The following is a 22,199-nucleotide window of genomic DNA, read 5'->3' on the forward strand; positions in this document are numbered from 1 at the left end:
AAATAGGAAGCCAATTCTAGATATAACTTTGGATTGGAGATGTTTGATATGGGTCTGGAAGGAGAGTTTACAGTCTAACCAGACACCTAAGTATTTGTAGTTGTCCACGTATTCTAAGTCAGAGCCGTCCAGAGTAGTGATGTTGAACAGGCGGGTAGGTGCAGGTAGCGATCGGTTGAAGAGCATGCATTTAGTTTTACTTGTATTTAAGAGCAATTGGAGGCCACGGAAGGAGAGTTGTATGGCATTGAAGCTTGCCTGGAGGGTTGTTAACACAGTGTCCAAAGAAGGGCCGGAAGTATACAGAATGGTGTCGTCTGCGTAGAGGTGGATCAGAGACTCACCAGCAGCAAGAGCGACCTCATTGATGTATACAGAGAAGAGAGTCGGTCCAAGAATTGAACCCTGTGGCACCGCCAGAGACTGCCAGAGGTCCAGACAGCAGACCCTCCGATTTGACACACTGAACTCTATCAGAGAAGTAGTTGGTGAACCAGGCGAGGCAATCATTTGAGAAACCAAGGCTGTCGAGTCTGCCGATGAGGATGTGGTGATTGACAGAGTCGAAAGCCTTGGCCAGATCAATGAATACGGCTACACAGTAATGTTTCTTATCGATGGCGGTTAAGATATCGTTTAGGACCTTGAGCGTGGCTGAGGTGCACCCATGACCAGCTCTGAAACCAGATTGCATAGCAGAGAAGGTATGGTGAGATTCGAAATGGTCGGTAATCTTTTTGTTGACTTAGCTTTCGAAGACCTTAGAAAGGCATGGTAGGATAGATATAGGTCTGTAGCAGTTTGGGTCAAGAGTGTCCCCCCCTTTGAAGAGGGGGATGACCGCAGCTGCTTTCCAATCTTTGGGAACGACACGAAAGAGAGGTTGAACAGGCTAGTAATAGGGGTGGCAACAATTTCAGCAGATAATTTTAGAAAGAAAGGGTCCAGATTGTCTAGCCCGGCTGATTTGTAGGGGTCCAGATTTTGCAGCTCTTTCAGAACATCAGCTGAATGGATTTGGGAGAAGGAGAAATGGGGAAGGCTTGGGCGAGTTGCTGTTGGGGGTGCAGTGCTGTTGACCGGGGTAGGAGTAGCCAGGTGGAAAGCATGGCCAGCCGTAGAAAAATGCTTATTGAAATTATCAATTATGGTGGATTTATCAGTGGTGACAGTGTTTCCTATCTTCAGTGCAGTGGGCAGCTGAGAGGAGGTGTTCTTATTCTCCATGGACTTTACAGTGTCCCAGAACTTTTTTGAGTTAGTGTTGCAGGAAGCAAATTTCTGCTTGAAAAAGCTAGCCTTGGCTTTTCTAACTGCCTGTGTATAATGGTTTCTAGCTTCCCTAAACAGCTGCATATCACGGGGGCTGTTCGATGCTAATGCAGAACGCCATAGAATGTTTTTGTGTTGGTTAAGGGCAGTCAGGTCTGGGGAGAACCAAGGGCTATATCTGTTCCTGGTTCTACATTTCTTGAATGGGGCATGCTTATTTAAGATGGTTACGAAGGCATTTAAAAAAAAATATCCAGGCATCCTCTACTGACGGGATGAGATCACTCTCCTTCCAGGATACCCCGGCCAGGTCGATTAGAAAGGCCTGCTCGCTGAAGTGTTTCAGGGAGCGTTTTACAGTGATGAGTGGAGGTCGTTTGACCGCTGACCCATTACGGATGCAGGCAATGAGGCAGTGATCGCTGAGATCTTGGTTGAAGACAGCAGAGGTTTATTTAGAGGGGAAATTGGTTAGGATGATATCTATGAGGGTGCCTGTGTTTAAGGCTTTGGGGAGGTACCTGGTAGGTTCATTGATAATTTGTGTGAGATTGAGGGCATCAAGTTTAGATTGTAGGATGGCTGGGGTGTTAAGCATGTTCCAGTTTAGGTCGCCAAGCAGCACGAGCTCTGAAGATAGATGGGGGGCAATCACTTCACATATGGTGTCCAGAGCACAGCTGGGGGCAGAGGGTGGTCTATAGCAGGCGGCAACGGTGAGAGACTTGTTTTTAGAGAGGTGGATTTTTAAAAGTATAAGTTCAAATTGTTTGGGCACAGACCTGTAGGACAGAACTCTGCAGGCTATCTTTGCAGTAGATTGCAAGACCGCCCCCTTTGGCAGTTCTATCTTGTCTGAAAATGTTGTAGTTTGGAATTTAAATTTCTGAATTTTTGGTGGTCTTCCTAAGCCAGGATTCAGACACAGCTAGAACATCCGGGTTGGCAGAGTGTGCTAAAGCAGTGAATAGAACAAACTTAGGGAGGAGGCTTCTAATGTTAACATGCATGAAACCAAGGCTATTACGGTTACAGAAGTCGTCAAAAGAGAGCGCCTGGGGAATAGGAGGGGAGCTAGGCACTGCAGGGCCTGGATTCACCTCTACATCGCTAGAGGAACATAGGAGGAGTAGAATAAGGGTGCGGCTAAAAGAATTGGTCGTCTAGAACGTCTGGAACAGAGAGTAAAAGGAGGTTTCTGGGGGCGATAAAATAGCATCAAGGTATAATGTACAGACAAAGGTATGGTAGGATGTGAATACAGTGGAGGTAAACCTAGATATTGAGTGATGAAGAGAGATATTGTCTCTAGAAACATCATTGAAACCAGGAGATGTCATTGCATGTGTGGGTGGTGGAACTAATAGGTTGGATAAGGTATAGTGAGCAGGACTAGAGGCTCTACAGTGAAAAAAAAAAAAAAGTACCTTCATTTTACTAGGCAAGTCAGTTAAGAACAAATTCTTATTTTCAATGACGGCCTAGGAACAGTGGGTTAACTGCCTTGTTCAGGGGCAGAACGACCGATTTGTACCTTGTCAGCTTGCAACCTTTCGGTTACTAGTCCAACGCTCTACCCACTAGGCTACCCTACCGCCCCAATAAACACTAACCAGAACAGCAATGGACAAGACATATTGACATTAAGGAGAGGCATGCTTAGTCGAGTGATCAAAAGGGTCCAGTGAGTGGAGAGGTTGGTTGGGGGTCACAGCGATTTAGACAGCTAGCCAGGCCATCGGTAGCAAGCTAGCATAGGATGGAGGTCTGTTGTTAGCCACCTCTTGCGTTCCGTCAGTAGATTAGTGGGGTTCCGTGTGGTAGAGGGGATTAATCCAAATCACACAACAACAACAAAAATAAAAACAATAGATATAGTTATAGAGGCCCAAGAAGAAAACAATAATAATACAAATAAATAAATTGTCCGATTGTCTGTTCAGATAGCAGCCGGTAAGACAGCTAACGGTTAGCAGGCCGCAGATGGGCGTTCAGGTAACGTCGCGACGGAGGAGCCAGCCGGATCTCCTTCGGGTAGGTAATGTCGGCAGTCCAGTTGTGAAGGCCCGGTGGGGCTCCGCGTATACAGTAAGACGGGTCCGGATAGGTGACTGCAGCCCAGGAGTGATTGATGGAACTCAGGAGTGATTGACAGAGCTGGCTAGCTCCGGAATAATTGATGTTTGCTCCGGAATCGACGAAAGCCGATAGTCACACGGTAGCAGCTAGCTAGCTGTGAGATCCGGGTATGAATGTCCAGAGAGCAGTTGAAATCCAGGGACATGGAGAGAAAAAATTGGTCCGGTATGTTCCATTCCCGAGCCGCGCTGCACAAAACTCGCGATAGATTTTCGAGCTAAAGAATAGCTGATGACCACAAACCGTGGTTAGCTGAATACTAACGATTTGCCAGTAAAGAACTAGCTTCTGGGCTAGCTTCTGGCTAGCTTCTGGCTAGCTCCTGGCTAGCTTCTGGCTAGTTTCTGGCTAGCTTCTTGGAGTTTCTGGCTAGCTTCTTGGAGGATTACAGATTTGAGGTAAATAATACTTTTTTATAAATATAAATTGGTTAGGCGAGTTGCAGGAGAGTGTTTTGAAGATGAGTTGATGGAAAATAAAAATAAAATGTATGTGAAAAAAGTTGTAAATATATATATATACAGGACACGACAAGACGAGGACAAAAGACGTCTGAACTGCTTTGCCATCTTGGTTATATATCCCTACAGATATATCCACGGGGACTGCGAGTTATGAGTCAAGCTGCGCATCACTATTGTGTATTACTACAGTATGTTTGTGCAAATAAAACCTTAGTTATAGGTGATTAGTCATGACAGCTGTCAATTTAACATACTGTGTTGTGATTGGTTGCAGTGGCAGAGCAGGATGGTCAAGAGTCACCAGACTCCACTCCTCGACAGACACCCACACCCAACGAGGAGAACACCATGGTAGGATACACACACACACTGGCATACCGGACACCCACGCAGTTTTAGTTTAGAAAACCATCTCTCCTCAGAAGCGACAGTTACAGGAATATAAAAGCAGCTTGATTGCCGTAGCAACATCAGGGAAACTGGGCAGAAGGCAGTTGTGCTTCAAATACATCAGTTCTGCAACATCTTTTTAATTGAGCCTCTCATTCTCCTTAATGGCTGAGATGAACTGTATAGGAAGCTCTGGGGACAGGTCGTCTGGATACTGGACAGCCAGTCCAGTCCAGAATTGGCAGATGCAAACAGATTATCATATTTAGCCGTTCTTGAGGGCTTGAAAAAAAGAAAAAGTGGTTTGCGAGTTGTGTGGTTGCAATATCAACAGTCTCTTATCTCTGGTATATATCTTGGCATGCATCATTCAAGTTTAAATCCTGTGCAGCACAATGGACATAGGCCTATAATGCACAATGTTTCAGGAAAGACTGTCTGGGTTGGCAATACTCAGTATAGAAAACAGTCAGGCCCGCAACCTTGACCTGTAGGCTGTGGTGAAAACATTTGCACCCAAAAAAGGAGGATTTATGGAGACCAGGGGAGTCTCTCAAGTTGGATTTAATTTAATTTAACTTGAGTTTTGCAGCCCATTTGTGTAGGCACTTAGCCAGACAAAACCCGATGAGTTCAACAAGAAATATTGGCTAAATTTATCCTCAAGCTGACTACTCTTTTCCTCATTGTTGGGCTATTTGGTGTGTCATTTTTATAATACGTTTATAAGTAGTAGCTAAATAGCAGGTAAATACGGTATATAGCTATTAGAGATCGACCGATTATGATTTTTCGACACCGATTATTGGAGGACCAAAAAAAGCAGATACTGATTAAACAGCCGATTTGTATTTATTTATTTATTTGTAATAATGACAATTACAACAATACTGAATGAACACTTTTATTTTAACTTAATATAATACACCAATAAAATCAATTTAGCCTCAAATAAATAATGAAACATGTTCAATTTGGTTTAAATAATGCAAAAACAAAGTGTTGGAGAAGAAAGTAAAAGTGCAATATGTGCCATGTAAGAAAGCTAACGTTTAAATTCCTTGCTCAGAACATGAGAACATATGAAAGCTGGTGGTTCCTTTTAATATGAGTCTTCAATATTCCCAGGTAAGAAGATTTAGGTTGTAGTTATTATAGGAATTATAGGACTATTTCTCTCTATACCATTTGTATTTCATATACCTTTGACTATTGGATGTTTAGCACTTTAGTTTTTGTTATTGCCAGTGTAACAATATAGCTTCCGTCCCTCTCCTCGCCCCTACCTGGGCAGGAACACATCGAAAACAGCCACCCTCGAAGCATCGTTATTGTCACGCCCTGACCTTAGAGAGCTTTTTATGTCTCTATTTTGGTTTGGTCAGGGTGTGATTTGGGTGGGCATTCTATGTTCCTTTTTCTATGTTTTGTATTTCTTTGTTTTGGCCGGGTATGGTTCTCAATCAGGGACAGCTGACTATCATTGTCTCTGATTGGGAACCATACTTAGGTAGCTTTTTCCCACCTATGTTTAGTGGATAGTTATTTTCTGTTTAGTGTTTTCTGCACCTGACAGAATGTTTCGGTTTCGTTTATTCTCTTTGTTATTTTGTTCCAGTCTTCAGTTCAATAAAAGTAATGAACACTTACCACTCTGCACTTTGGTCCGATTCTTCCTTTTGCAGAGCAAGGGGAACAACTACTTCAAGGTTGAAGAGCGAGTGACGTCACCAATTGAAACGCTATTAGCACACACCCCGCTAACTAGCTAGCCATTTCACATCGGTTACACTAGCCTCATCTTGGGAGTTGATAGGCTTGAAGTCATAAACAGCTCAATGCTTGAAGCACAATGAAGAGCTGCTGGCAAACGCATGAAAATGCTGTTTGAATGAATGCTTACGAGCCTGCTGGTGCCTACCATCGCTCAGTCAGACTGCTCTATCAAATCATAGACTTAATTATAACATAATAATACACAGAAATAATATGGTAAAGGTCATTAATATGGTAAAATCCGGAAACTATCATTTTGAAAACGTTTATCCTTTCAGTGAAATACGGAACCGTTCCGTATTTTATCTAACGGGTGGCATCCATAAGTCTAAATATTGCTGTTACATTGTACAACCTTCAATGTTATGTCATAATTATGTACAATTCTGGCAAATTAATTACGGTCTTTGTTAGGAATAAACGGTCTTCACACAGTTCGCAACGAGCCAGGCGGCCCAAACTGCTGCATATACCCTGACTCTGCTTGCACGGAACGCAAGAGAAGTAACACAATTTCCCTACTTAAAAGAAAGTCATGTTAGCAGGCAATATTAACTAAATATGCAGGTTTAAAAATATATATGTCACGGTGAACTAGGTGTGTGAGGAATGGAATCAGGCGCAGAGAGTTCCACAGGGAAAAGTGCACTTTAATACGGCACAAACAAACAAGCCCACAACACAGGGCGCGGAAATATATGGCCCACCCAAAAACACAGGGTAACAGGTCCAGAACACGAACACACCTAACTAACGCACATACGCAACACAAAATTAATCCCGCACTAAACGTGGGCGGGTAAACCTACTTTAAATAAGGAAGCCCATCAAGCACACACAAATAGACACAGGTGCAACTAATAAGACAAAACAATCAGACAACGAAAAAGGGATCGGTGGCGCCTAGTAGGCCGGTGACGACGACCGCCGAGCACCGCCCGAACAGGCAGGAGAGCCAACTTTGGCGGAAGTCGTGACAATATACTTGTGTATTGATTTTAAAGAAAGTGTCACGGTCGTTATAAGGATCGGACCAAGGCGCGGCATGGTATGCGTACATTCTTATTTATTTAAAGAATGAATCACTGAACAAAATAACAAACTGAAACGTGACGCTATACAAACGAGTGCTGACAGGCAACTACACAAAGACAAGATCCCACAAACACCAAAGGGAAATGGCTACCTAAATATGATCCCCAATCAGAGACGACGATAAACAGCCGTCTCTGATTGGGAACCATATCAGGCCAACAGAGAATTACAAAAAACCCTAGTCTAGGGGTTTATTAGATTTATGGGGTTGTGTTCGGTGTAGTTGTCTAGATAAGTATATGGTTGCCTAGAGTGGTTCTCAATCAGAGGCAGGTGTTTATCGTTGTCTCTGATTGGGAACCATATTTAGCCATATTCTTTGGGTATTTTGTGGGTTGTTGTCTCCTGTGTCAGTGTTTGTGCCACACGGGACTGTTTTCGGGTTTTCACGTTTCTTGTTTTGTATTCTGTTCATGTATAGTTTCTCTTATTAAAGAACCATGAACTTTAACCACGCTGCATTTTGGTCCTCCGATCCTTCTCGCCTCTCCTCTTCGGAAGAAGAGGAAGAAAACCGTTACAGATATCTCAGGTCAGGGCGTGACAGAAAGGCATTGATGTTTATGGTTAGGTACACATTGGTGCAACAACAGTGCTTTTTTCGCGAATGCGCGTGTTAAGTCATCACCCGTTTGGAGACGTAGGCTGTGATTCGATGAGAAATTAACAGACACCACATCGATTATATGCAACGCAGGACAAGCTAGTTAACCTAGTAATATCATCAACCATTTGTAGTTAACTAGTGATTATGTTAAGGTTGATTGTTTTTTATAAGATAAGTTTAATGCTAGCTAGCATCTTACCTTGGCTCCTTGCTGCACTCTCGTAACAGGTAGTCAGCCTGCCACGCAGTCTCCTCGTGGAGTGCAATGTAAGGCAGGTGGTTAGAGCGTTGGACTAGTAACCAGAAGGTTGCAAGTTCGAATCCCCGAGCTGACAAGGTAAAAATCTGTCGTTCTGCCCATGAACCAGGCAGTTAACCCACCGTTCCTAGGACGTCATTGAAAATAAGAATGTGTTCTTAACTGACTTGCCTGGTTAAATAAAGGTAAGCAAAAAGAATTAAAGAATCGGCCACAATTGGTGTCCAAAAATGCAGATTACCGATTGTTATGAAAATGCTGATTAATCAGTCAACCTCTAATAGCTATAGATAGATAGTAGACTGAATCATGAAAAAATCCATAGTAAGCTAGTGTTTTGAGGGTGGACTGGCTGTATTATTGGTCATTAATAGCCTGGTTTTACACACAACAACTTTCTGTCCAAGCTGGAAGAGAGCACGAGGATGGATCATGTCATGCAGGTTCAGGTAGCCTGTACAGGACAGTTTTATATTATAAAACATCTATTGGTAGCTGATGAGTATACTGTTAGAGCAAAAATGTATCTTACAATCTGCCATGTTTGAATTTTCACCTTTAATTACTGAACAAGTAATTACATTATTGCCACCAGCCAGCAGTCTAAAAATTACAGTATTTTGATGCACACACACACACACAGGAGAGGGAAGGATGGGAGAAGAGGGGAGGAGCAGACAAGAGAGGAAAGTAGAAGAGTGTATACTGAATAAACCTTTTACACTCCTTCAATAATTCATTCCCTCCATCACGTGTGTGTGCGTGTTTACTTGGCTGATCTTTCTTTGAGTGAGGAAGTAGAAGAGGGGAGACTGGACTTTGGGTTGTGGCTCAGATAGAGTGTGTTGTTATCAGGGGTGTTTTCTTTGTAAACAATGGTTTGCAGGAAGGTGTGTGTGTGGTGGTGGCACCGTGGAATAGTTTCACTCGCGGGAAGCACCCTGCTCACAGCCAATCTGCACACACACAGCGTGTAGACTCCAATATAAATAAACAGTCCATATTGCCTTACTGATGATACCATTATATTACCAAGGGATCTCCTCCATCCCAAATATAACCTGCCCCCACAACAACAGATTATCGCTAAGAACACCCCCTCTTTCTCCTCCACACATCCACACTGGCCCATCGAAGCCCACAGCCCCAGACGCAGTGTTTCTAAAGCCAGGGCACTGCTAGGGAGGACACGACACTACGTTTCTGAAGAACACACAGAGACAGAGACAGAGGGAGAGAGGGACTGGGATTATTTTGAGTTATTTTCTCTCTTTCTCTGTGATTTACATAAAGAGACCCTGAGACAGACAGAAAGACTAGCTGACAGACTGTGAGAGTGGGGTAGATTTGATCCAAAAGCTATTTTGGGGTGTTACCTACCTTTATATTTAATCTCTCACCTCTAATCCTGTGATCTGATGATATCGTTGGGCTATGGACTAAGATACCTGTTCTTTCAGTCCCGTTCCTTACAGCTGGGGGGGGGGTGTGTGCGGCCGGACGGTGTGTGTGGCCGCGAGGAGCTGACCAGACTAGAGCTGGTCCAGAGACTGGCTGCAGACAGCTGCAGACTGCTGCAGAACCAGAACTACAGAGTACCAGACCACCGCAACCCCACCGTGAGTACACACACACACACCCTCTGACAAACATACTTCTGAATAATATATTTTGTGATAGTATGCTCTAACTTCACGTCAGTGTTTTACAATGTGTGTGCGTGTCTGTGTGTGTGTGGGGGGGGTATATGTGTGGATGTGTATTTTACGGACTTCCTTTCGAACCCTTCCTTTCCTTTCCTCCCCTCTACGTATGTCATCTAGTCATCTGTGAGAAGTTGGAACATTATGTCTCTCTAGTATATAACATTCTGTCTCTCTAGTATATAACATTCTGTCTCTCTAGTATATAACATTCTGTCTCTCTAGTATATAACATTCTGTCTCTCTAGTATATAACATTCTGTCTCTAGTATATAACATTCTGTCTCTAGTATATAACATTCTGTCTCTAGTATATAACATTCTGTCTCTAGTATATAACATTCTGTCTCTAGTATATAACATTCTGTCTCTAGTATATAACATTCTGTCTCTCTAGTATATAACATTCTGTCTCTAGTATATAACATTCTGTCTCTAGTATATAACATTCTGTCTCTAGTATATAACATTCTGTCTCTAGTATATAACATTCTGTCTCTCTAGTATATAACATTCTGTCTCTCTAGTATATAACATTCTGTCTCTAGTATATAACATTCAGTCTCTCTAGTATATAACATTCTGTCTCTCTAGTATATAACATTCTGTCTCTAGTATATAACATTCTGTCTGTAGTATATAACATTCTGTCTGTAGTATATAACATTCTGTCTCTAGTATATAACATTCTGTCTCTAGTATATAACATTCTGTCTCTCTAGTATATAACATTCTGTCTCTAGTATATAACATTCAGTCTCTCTAGTATATAACATTCTGTCTCTCTAGTATATAACATTCTGTCTCTCTAGTATATAACATTCTGTCTCTAGTATATAACATTCTGTCTCTAGTATATAACATTCTCTCTCTCTAGTATATAGCATTATGTCTCTCTAGTATATAACATTCTGTCTCTCTAGTATATTACATTCTGTCTCTAGTATATAACATTCTGTCTCTAGTATATAACATTCTGTCTCTAGTATATAACATTCTGTCTCTCTAGTATATAACATTCTGTCTCTAGTACATAACATTCTGTCTCTAGTATACAACATTCTGTCTCTCGTATATAACATTCTGTCTCTAGTATACAACATTCTGTCTCTAGTATACAACATTCTGTCTCTCTAGTATATAACATTCTGTCTCTAGTATACAACATTCTGTCTCTAGTATATAACATTCTCTCTAGTATATAACATTCTGTCTCTCTAGTATATAACATTCTGTCTCTAGTATATAACATTCAGTCTCTCTAGTATATAACATTCTGTCTCTAGTATATAACATTCTGTCTCTCTAGTATATAACATTCTGTCTCTCTAGTATATAACATTCTGTCTCTAGTATTTAACATTTTGTCTCTAGTATATAACATTCTGTCTCTAGTATATAACATTCAGTCTCTCTAGTATATAACATTCAGTCTCTCTAGTATATAACATTCTGTCTCTCTAGTATATAACATTCTGTCTCTATAGTATATAACATTCTGTCTCTATAGTATATAACATTCTGTCTCTCTAGTATATAACATTCTGACTCTGGTATATAACATTCTGTCTCTAGTATATGACATTCTGTCTCTAGTATATGACATTCTGTCTCTAGTATATAACATTCTGTCTCTAGTATATAACATTCTGTCTCTAGTATATAACATTCTGTCTCTAGTATATAACATTCTGTCTCTCTAGTATATAACATTCTGTCTCTCTAATATAACATTCTGTCTCTCTAGTATATAACATTCTGTCTCTCTAGTATATAACATTCTGTCTCTCTAGTATACAACATTCTGTCTCTAGTATATAACATTCTGTCTCTAGTATATAACATTCTGTCTCTCGTATATAACATTCTGTCTCTAGTATATAACATTCTGTCTCTCGTATATAACATTCTGTCTCTAGTATATAACATTCTGTCTCTCGTATATAACATTCTGTCTCTAGTATATAACATTCTGTCTCTAGTATATAACATTCTGTCTCTAGTATATAACATTCTGTCTCTAGTATATAACATTCTGTCTCTAGTATATAACATTCTGTCTCTCTAGTATATAACATTCTGTCTCTAGTATATAACATTCTGTCTCTAGTATATAACATTCTGTCTCTAGTATATAACATTCTGTCTCTAGTATATAACATTCTGTCTCTCTAGTATATAACATTCTGTCTCTCTAGTATATAACATTCTGTCTCTAGTATATAACATTCAGTCTCTCTAGTATATAACATTCTGTCTCTCTAGTATATAACATTCTGTCTCTAGTATATAACATTCTGTCTGTAGTATATAACATTCTGTCTGTAGTATATAACATTCTGTCTCTAGTATATAACATTCTGTCTCTAGTATATAACATTCTGTCTCTCTAGTATATAACATTCTGTCTCTAGTATATAACATTCAGTCTCTCTAGTATATAACATTCTGTCTCTCTAGTATATAACATTCTGTCTCTAGTATATAACATTCTGTCTCTAGTATATAACATTCTGTCTCTAGTATATAACATTCTCTCTCTCTAGTATATAGCATTATGTCTCTCTAGTATATAACATTCTGTCTCTCTAGTATATTACATTCTGTCTCTAGTATATAACATTCTGTCTCTAGTATATAACATTCTGTCTCTAGTATATAACATTCTGTCTCTCTAGTATATAACATTCTGTCTCTAGTACATAACATTCTGTCTCTAGTATACAACATTCTGTCTCTCGTATATAACATTCTGTCTCTAGTATACAACATTCTGTCTCTAGTATACAACATTCTGTCTCTCTAGTATATAACATTCTGTCTCTAGTATACAACATTCTGTCTCTAGTATATAACATTCTCTCTAGTATATAACATTCTGTCTCTCTAGTATATAACATTCTGTCTCTAGTATATAACATTCAGTCTCTCTAGTATATAACATTCTGTCTCTAGTATATAACATTCTGTCTCTCTAGTATATAACATTCTGTCTCTCTAGTATATAACATTCTGTCTCTAGTATTTAACATTTTGTCTCTAGTATATAACATTCTGTCTCTAGTATATAACATTCAGTCTCTCTAGTATATAACATTCAGTCTCTCTAGTATATAACATTCTGTCTCTCTAGTATATAACATTCTGTCTCTATAGTATATAACATTCTGTCTCTATAGTATATAACATTCTGTCTCTCTAGTATATAACATTCTGACTCTGGTATATAACATTCTGTCTCTAGTATATGACATTCTGTCTCTAGTATATGACATTCTGTCTCTAGTATATAACATTCTGTCTCTAGTATATAACATTCTGTCTCTAGTATATAACATTCTGTCTCTAGTATATAACATTCTGTCTCTCTAGTATATAACATTCTGTCTCTCTAATATAACATTCTGTCTCTCTAGTATATAACATTCTGTCTCTCTAGTATATAACATTCTGTCTCTCTAGTATACAACATTCTGTCTCTAGTATATAACATTCTGTCTCTAGTATATAACATTCTGTCTCTAGTATATAACATTCTGTCTCTCGTATATAACATTCTGTCTCTAGTATATAACATTCTGTCTCTCGTATATAACATTCTGTCTCTAGTATATAACATTCTGTCTCTCGTATATAACATTCTGTCTCTAGTATATAACATTCTGTCTCTCTAGTATATAACGATCCCGCTCCAGAGTACAGGCCTCGGTGTAATGCTCATTCCTTCAACGATAAACGTGAATCTGACCATCACCCCTGGCGAGACAAAACCGCGACTCGTCAGTGAAGAGCACTTTTTGCCAGTCCTGTCTGGTCCAGCGACAGTCTGAGCACTGATAGAGGGATTGTGCGTTCCTGGTGTAACTCGGGCAGTTGTTGTTGCCATCCTGTACCTGTCCCGCAGGTGTGATGTTCGGATGTACCGATCCTGTGCAGGTGGTCTGCCACTGCGATGACGATCAGTTGTCCGTCCTGTCTCCCTGTAGCGTTGTGTTAAGTTTTCATAACTGTGACCATAATTGCCTACCGTCTGTAAGCTGTTAGTGTCTTAATGACCGTTCCACAGGAGCATGTTCATTAATTGTTTATGGTTAATTGAACAAGCATGGGAAACAGTGTTTAAACCCTTTACAATGAAGAATTGTGAAGTTATTTGGATTTTTACAAATTATCTTTGAAAGACAGGGTCCTGAAAAAGGGACATTTCTTTTTTTGCTGAGTTTATATAACATTCTGTCTCTCTAGTATATAACATTCTGTCTCTAGTACAGTGCATTTGGAAAGTATTTAGACCCATTGACTTTGTCCACATTTAGTTACATTACAGCCTTATTTAAAAAAAATATATATTGTTTTCAATGTCCTCATTAATCAACACACAATACCTCATAATGACAAGGCAAAAAAAATTTTTTTGAAATTTTTGAAATATCACATTTACATGTGTATTCAGACCTTATACTCTGTTTGTTGAACTCCTTTGTTGAAGCACCTTTGGCAGCGATTACAGCCTCTAGTCTTCTTGGGTATGATGCTACAAGCTTGGCACACCTGTATTTGCGGAGTTCCTCCCATTCTTCTCTGCAGATCCTCTCAAGCTGTGTCAGGTTGGATGGATGGGGTGCGTCGCTGCACAGATTTTTTCAGGTCTCTCCAGAGATGATCGATTGGGTTCAAGTACGGGCTCTGACTGGGCCAAACAAGGACATTCAGAGACTTGTCCCAAAGCCACTCCTGCATTGTCTTGGCTTTGTGCTTAGGGTTGTTGTCCTGTTGGAAGGTGAACCAATGCCCCCAGTCTGAGGTCCTGAGGGCTCTGGAGCAGGTTTTCATCAAGGATCTCTCTGTACATTGCTCTGTTCATCTTTCCCTCGATCCTGACTTGTCTCCCAGTCCCTGCTGCTGAAAAACATCCCCACAGCATGATGCTACCATCACCGTGTGTCACGGTCGTCCTCCTCTTCATCTGAAGAGGAGAGGCGAGATGGATCGCAGGACCAAAATGCGGCGTGATATGTGTTCATCATTAATTTTAATACAGAAAACACTGAACACTGAAACCGTATACAAAAACAATAAACAAAATAACAACCGTGAAGCTAATGCAAACTGCGCTGAAACAAGCAATCAACATAGACAATCACCCACAAACAAACAGTGCAACCCAGGCTACCTAAGTATGATTCTCAATCAGAGACAACTAATGAGACCTGCCTCTGATTGAGAACCATACTAGGCCGAAACATAGAAATCCCAAATCATAGAAAATCAAACAGACTGCCCACCCAACTCACGCCCTGACCATACTAAATAAATACAAAACAAATGAAATAAAGGTCAGAACGTGACAGTACCCCCCCCCCCCCCCCCCCCAGAGGTGTGGACTCCGGCCGCAAAACCTTAACCTATAGGGGAGGGTCTGGGTGGGCGTCTGTCCGCGGTGGCGGCTCTGGCGCGGGACGCGGACCCCACTTCACCATAGTCTTAGTCCGCCTTATTGTCCGCCTCCGTGGCTTTCTAACCAGGGCCACCCTTCTCAATGACCCCACTGGACAGAGGGGCGGAAGCTCTGGACAGAGGGGCAGGGGCTCTGGCGCCTCTGGGCTGAGGGGCTCTGGCGCCTCTGGGCTGAGGGGCTCTGGCGCCTCTGGGCTGAGGGGCTCTGGCGCCTCAGACTCCGGCAGCAGCGCCGGACAGGCGGGAGACTCCGGCAGCAGCGCCGGACAGGCGGGAGACTCCGGCAGCAGCGCCGGACAGGTGGGAGACTCCGGCAGCAGCGCCGGACAGGCGGGAGACTCCGGCAGCAGCGCCGGACAGGCGGGACCACTTGCAGGGAGGAGACAGAGAGACAGCCTGGTGCGTGGGGCTGCCACAGGAACCACCAGGCTGGGGAGACCTTCAGGAGGCTTGGTGTTAGGAGGAGGCACCTGAAGGACCGGGCTGTGGGGGAGCACTGGAGCTCTGGTGCGCAACCTTGGCACCACTTCCCCAGGCTGGACAACTACTCTAGCCCGGACCCTCCAGAGTGCAGGCACAGGTTGAACCGGGCTGTGGGTAACCACGGGAGATCTAGTGCTTACTACACGCACCTCTCCCTTAGGCTCCACTCCCACATTTGCTCGGCACGAGCGGAGCGCAGGCAGAGGACGCACTGCACCCTCCCAGCGCCCCAGAGACACAGCACGCAGAGCCGGCGCAGGATACCCTGGACCAAAACTGCGTACCGGCGACCAGACCCGCTGAGCAGGCACCATACGCCCTGGCTCGATGCCCACACTCGCATGGCACTTTCGGGGGGCTGCCCTATAGCGCACCGGGCTATGGGCACGTACTGGCGACACCCTGCGCTTAACCGCATAACACGGTGCCTGACCAGTAATGCGCTGCTTAAAATAAGCACGAGGAGTGAGCTCAGGTCTGCTACCTGGCTTAGTACCACACCTCGTCTGCCCCCCCAAAAAAATGTTTTGGGGGCTGCCTCTCGTACCTGTCGCACTGCCGTGCTGCCTCCTCATATCGCTGCCGCTCAGCTTTCGCTGCCTCCAGCTCTGCTTTGGGGCGGCGATATTCCCCAGCCTGTGCCCAGGGTCCCTCTCCGTTGAGTATCTCCTCCCATGTCCAGGAGTCCTGTGATGCTGGCCGCTGTTGTTGCTGCTGCTGCTGTCGTCGCTGTCTTTTACCACGCCGCTTGGTCCTTGGTTGGTGGGTGATTCTGTCACGGTCGTCCTCCTCTTCAGATGAAGAGGAGAGGCGAGAAGGATCGGAGGACCAAAATGCAAAATGCGGCGTGATATGTGTTCATCATGAATTTTAATAAAGAAAACACTGAACACTGAAACACTCTACAAAACAGTAAACAAAATAACAACCATGAAGCTAATGCGAGCTGCGCTGAAACAAGCCATCAACATAGACAATCACCCACCAACAAACAGTGCAACCCAGGCTACCTAAGTATGATTCTCAATCAGAGACAACTAATGACACCTGCCTCTGATTGAGAACCATACTAGGCCAAAACATAGAAATCCCAAATCATAGAAAATCAAACATAGACTGCCCACCCAACTCACGCCCTGACCATACTAAATAAATACAAAACAAAGGAAATAAAGGTCAGAACGTGACACCATGCTTCACTGTAGGGATGGTGCCAGGTTTCCTCCAGACGTGACGCTTGGCATTCAGGCCAAAGAGTTCAATCTTCGTTTATCAGATCAAAGAATCTTGTTTCTCATGGTCTGAGTGTCCTTTAGGTGCCCTTTGGAAAACTCCATGCAGGCTGTCATGTGCCTTTTACTGAGGAGTGGCTTCCTTCTGGCCACTCTACCATAACTGCCTGATTGGTGGAGTGCTGCAGAGATGATTGTCATCCTGGACGGTTCTCCCATCTCCACAGACGAACTCTGGAGCTCTGTCTGTGACCATTGGGTTCGTGGTCACCTCCCTGACCAAGGCCTGTCTCCCCCAATTGCTCAGTTTGGTCGGGCAGCCAGCTCTAGGAAGATTCTTGGTGGTTCAAAACTTTTTCCATTTAAGAATGATGGAGGCCACTGTGTTCTTGGGGACCTTCAATGCTGCAGAAATGTTTTGGTACCCTTCCCCAGATCTGTGCCTCAACAGATCTGTGTTGAGGCACAGATCTGGGGAAGGGTACCAAAACATTTCTTCAACACGGGGCGGCAGGTAGCCTAGTGGTTAGTGCGTTGGACTAGTATCCGAAAGGTTGCAAGATCGAATCCCTGAGCTGACAAGGTAAAAATCTGTCGTTCTGCCCATGAACCAGGCAGTTAACCCACCGTTCCTAGGACGTCATTGAAAATAAGAATTTGTTCTTAACTGACTTGCCTAGTTAAATAAAGGTAAAAAAAAAAAAACACAATCCTGTCTCGGAGTTCTGCTGACAATTCCTTTGACCTCATGGCTTGGTTCTTGCTCTGACATGCACTATCAACTGTGAGACCTTATATAGACAGTGTTTTTCCAAATCATATTCAATTAATTGAATTTACCTCAGTAGGACTCCAATCAAGTTGCAGAAACATCTCAAGGATGATCAACGGAAACAGGATGCCCCTGAGGTCAATTTTGAGTCTCATAGCAAAGGGTGTGAATACGAATATTTTTTAATTTTTTAAATAGATTTGCAAAAATTTCTAAAAACCCATTTTTGCTTTGTCATTATGGGGTATTGTGTGTAGGTTGATAAGGAAAATAATTGAATCAATTTTAGAATAATGCTGTAACTTACAGCTCGGCATTCAACACCATAGTACCCTGCAAGCTCGTCATCAAGCTCGAGACCCTGGGTCTCGACCCCGCCCTGTGCAACTGGGTACTGGACTTCCTGACGGGCCGCCCCCAGGTGGTGAGGGTAGGCAACAACATCTCCTCCCCGCTGATCCTCAACACTGGGGCCCCACAAGGGTGCGTTCTGAGCCCTCTCCTGTACTCCCTGTTTACCCACGACTGCGTGGCCACGCACGCCTCCAACTCAATCATCAAGTTTGCGGACGACACAACAGTGGTAGGCTTGATTACCAACAACGACGAGACGGCCTACAGGGAGGAGGTGAGGGCCCTCGGAGTGTGGTGTCAGGAAAATAACCTCACACTCAACGTCAACAAAACTAAGGAGATGATTGTGGACTTCAGGAAACAGCAGAGGGAACACCCCCCTATCCACATCGATGGAACAGTAGTGGAGAGGGTAGCAAGTTAAGTTCCTTGGCATACACATCACAGACAAACTGAATTGGTCCACTCACACAGACAGCATCGTGAAGAAGGCACAGCAGCGCCTCTTCAACCTCAGGAGGATGAAGAAATTTGGCTTGTCACCAAAAGCACTCACAAACTTCTACAGATGCACAATCGAGAGCATCCTGGCGGGCTGTATCACCGCCTGGTATGGCAACTGCACCGCCCTCAACCGTAAGGCTCTCCAGAGGGTAGTGAGGTCTGCACAACGCATCACCGGGGGCAAACTACCTGCCCTCCAGGACACCTACACCACCCGATGCTACAGGAAGGCCATAAAGATCATCAAGGACATCAACCACCCGAGCCACTGCCTGTTCACCCCGCTGTCATCCAGAAGGCGAGGTCAGTACAGGTGCATCAAAGCTGGGACCGAGAGACTGAAAAACAGCTTCTATCTCAAGGCCATCAGACTGTTAAACAGCCACCACTAACATTGAGTGGCTGCTGCCAACACACTGTCAATGACACTGACTCAACTCCAGCCACTTTAATAATGGGAATTGATGGGAAATTATGTAAATATATCACTAGCCACTTTAAACAATGCTACCTTATATAATGTTACTTACCCTACATTATTCATCTCATATGCATACGTATATACTGGACTCTATATCATCGACTGCATCCTTATGTAATACATGTATCACTAGCCACTTTAACTATGCCACTTTGTTTACATACTCATCTCATATGTTATACTGTACTCGATATCATCTACTGTATCTTGCCTATGCTGCTCTGTACCATCACTCATTCATATATCCTTATGTACATATTCCTTATCCCCTTACACTGTGTATAAGACAGTAGTTTTTTGGGGGGAATTGTTAGTTAGATTACTTGTTCGTTATTACTGCATTGTCGGAACTAGAAGCACAAGCATTTCGCTACACTCGCATTAACATCTGCTAACCATGTGTATGTGACAAATAAAATTTGATTTGATTTAACTTAACAAAATGTGGAAAAAGTCAAGGGGTCTGAATACTTTCTGAATGCACTGTATTATTCTGTCTCTTGTATATAAAATTATGTCTCTCTAGTATACAACATTCTGTCTCTAGTAGAGGTCGACCGATTATGATTTTTCAACCGAACGTGTGGCTACCCTAAATCTAAATATTGCTGTTACAACCTTCAATGTTATGTCATAATTATGTAAAATTCTGGCTAATTTTGTTCGCATCGAGCCAGGCGGCCCAAACTGTTGCATATACCCTGACTCTGCATGCAATGAACGCAAGAGAAGTGACACAATTTCCCTAGTTAATATTGCCTGCTAACATGAATTTATTTTAACTAAATATGCAGGTTTTAAAATATATACTTCTGTGTATTGATTTTAAGAAAGGTTTTGATGTTTATGGTTTGGTACATTCGTGCTACGATTGTGCTTTTGTAAAATCATCACCCGTTTGGCGAAGTAGGCTGTAATTCGATGATAAATGTACAGGCACCGCATTGATTATATGCAACGCAGAACAAGCTAGTTAACCTAGTAATATCATCAACCATGTGTAGTTAACTAGTGATTATGTTAAGGTTGATTGTTTTTTATAAGATAAGTTTAATGCTAGCTAGCATCTTAACTTGGCTCCTTGCTGCACTCGCGTAACAGGTAGTCAGCCTGCCATGCAGTCTCCTCGTGGAGTGCAATGTAATCGGCCATAATCAGCGTCCAAAAAAGCCGATTACCGATTTGTTACGACAACTTGAAATCGGCCCTAATTAATCGGCCATACCGATTAATCGGTCGACCTCTAGTCTCTAGTATACAACATTCTGTCTCTAGTAAATAACATTCTGCCTCTCTAGTATACAACATTCTGTCTCTCTAGTATATAACATTCAGACAATTCCTTTACTTTCAGGCCATCAAATGTCCAAACTCTGTTTTCTCTTACATTGCTAGCATACTTTCTTAAACTAAATGGATGTGGTTTTGCTGCAGCAGATTCTAACTGTGTGTGTAGATGTACATTATGTGTGCCATGTGTGTGTGTGGTTGGTGTGTGTTTAGAGGGGTAACCCTGTATCAGATATCAGACCGTTGTTTTAATCTGCAGCTCACAGGGAGTTGATGGGAGATGTGGTGGGTCCTTGCCCAAGAGATAGGGTGGTCGTGGTCTTCACAGTTGATTCCGCAGGTTGCATGACATGAGCTGAATGAAATCTAAAAGGCTTTGAAAATAAAAAAGCTTTTATATGCTCAGTGCTCCATTGACCTTTCACAGACATGCTTCTTTTTGTGAGAAATCTTCTAACAACAATGGGAATTTTGCATTAATATGACAAGTGTACTCTGAAATATGAAAATACTTCATGTTATGTCTCAAAATCTATATACATCTTAGCTCTATGTTGTTTTTTGTCCTGTGGGTTCGAGAGGAAAGTGAGCCTGTCAGGTAGCAGGAGTTTTCATTCTTGCACAGAATCCAGTCTATCTTATGAGTTTTGACCTATTTTTTCTTCTCTGGCCTCCATTGATTTAGTCACCCTAATTCTGGCCATCCTACAAGGGTCAAAACTCTTGTAACCTTTGAATGGATTATGATAGAGACATGAGGTTAGGACCATTGGTTTTCTTAAAGGATTATCTACATAATTAATGTATTATTAATGATTAATTAATTATTTCACTCATTGGTCAAAAGATACGTTTTTGATTGGACACCCTACATTATATTTTCCACTCTGTTATAAAACTCCCTCACAACACACATTGTCCTCCTGTTTCTCTCTATATTCTGCATACAATACCAATGTACAACTCTCTCTCTCTCTCTCTCTCTCTCTCTCTCTCTCTCTCTCTCTCTCTCTCTCTCTCTCTCTCTCTCTCTCTCTCTCTCTCTCTCTCAGGGAGAGGCAGTAGGGAGGGTGTGTCTTAAGGAAAGGGGGCGGGACGTCCTTGTGCTACAGAGAGTGCCATCATCAGTGACATCACCTAACCCCGCTTCCTCGCCATCATCAGTGACATCACCTAACCCCGCTTCCTCGCCATCAGGGGGAGGGGCCAGAGAGGAGGACGGAGAGAAGAGGTCAGTATCCTTATCTTTCAATTTCAATATCTCTGTCTTTGTGGGCGTTGCTGGAATATACTAATTAATCATGTAAACGTTATATATGATCTATAAAGACTTCAAACTGTATGCTGTGTATGTCCCAGACAAACCTGTTCGTTGAAAGCCATGTCAAGAAAAATATTTTACATTCCCCCTCCTTTTCCCTCTCTTAAGTCACACCCTTTGCATGCCTGCACGCACACAAGCATCTGCCCTGACAAGATAGATTGTGTGTTTGCTTCCTAGAGGATGTGTGTGAGTTTGTGTGTGTTATGACAGAGAACGTGTGTGTTTTAGCTGCAAGCAGAGAGAGAATGATTTTCTTGTCTTGAAGGGAGAAACAAATCAAAAGAAAGCAAGACTGTTTGCTGCCTAGAGGGTGTGTTTACACATTATAAAGGGTGTGTGTGTGTCTCTGGTGGTAGGCAGGGAGAGGGGAGGCCTCAGTACATCCCCTTTTGGGGTAGAGCTACTATAGCCTCTATATCTGTGGAGCTCCAGGCAGGCAGGGGAAGCAGGCTGGCTCTTCAGCCCAGGACAGAGCACCCTGGCTCAGCATGTTACGCTAGGGAGAGCAAATCCTCTGGAGGAATTGAGATGGACTTGAGAACTGTCACACTAGTGGAGGCAGAGGAAGATGAAGACGGTAGTGATGATGATGAAGAT

The 22,199-nt window shown here is 42.6% G+C and overlaps 1 protein-coding gene across 1 annotated transcript in view; it reads left to right on the plus strand.

Moving 5' to 3' along the window:
• rapgef5a (Rap guanine nucleotide exchange factor (GEF) 5a) overlaps nucleotides 1-22,199 on the plus strand; it is a 70,939-nt gene that overhangs the window by 26,396 nt on the left and 22,344 nt on the right. The window contains exons 8-10 of the mRNA XM_031793183.1: nucleotides 4,150-4,226; nucleotides 9,463-9,621; nucleotides 21,331-21,509. Coding sequence (XP_031649043.1) covers nucleotides 4,150-4,226; nucleotides 9,463-9,621; nucleotides 21,331-21,509 — 415 coding nt within the window. The remainder of the gene's footprint in view (nucleotides 1-4,149; nucleotides 4,227-9,462; nucleotides 9,622-21,330; nucleotides 21,510-22,199) is intronic.

Source organism: Oncorhynchus kisutch, linkage group LG17, assembly GCF_002021735.2.
Source record: "Oncorhynchus kisutch isolate 150728-3 linkage group LG17, Okis_V2, whole genome shotgun sequence".
Classification (NCBI taxonomy): domain Eukaryota; kingdom Metazoa; phylum Chordata; class Actinopteri; order Salmoniformes; family Salmonidae; genus Oncorhynchus; species Oncorhynchus kisutch.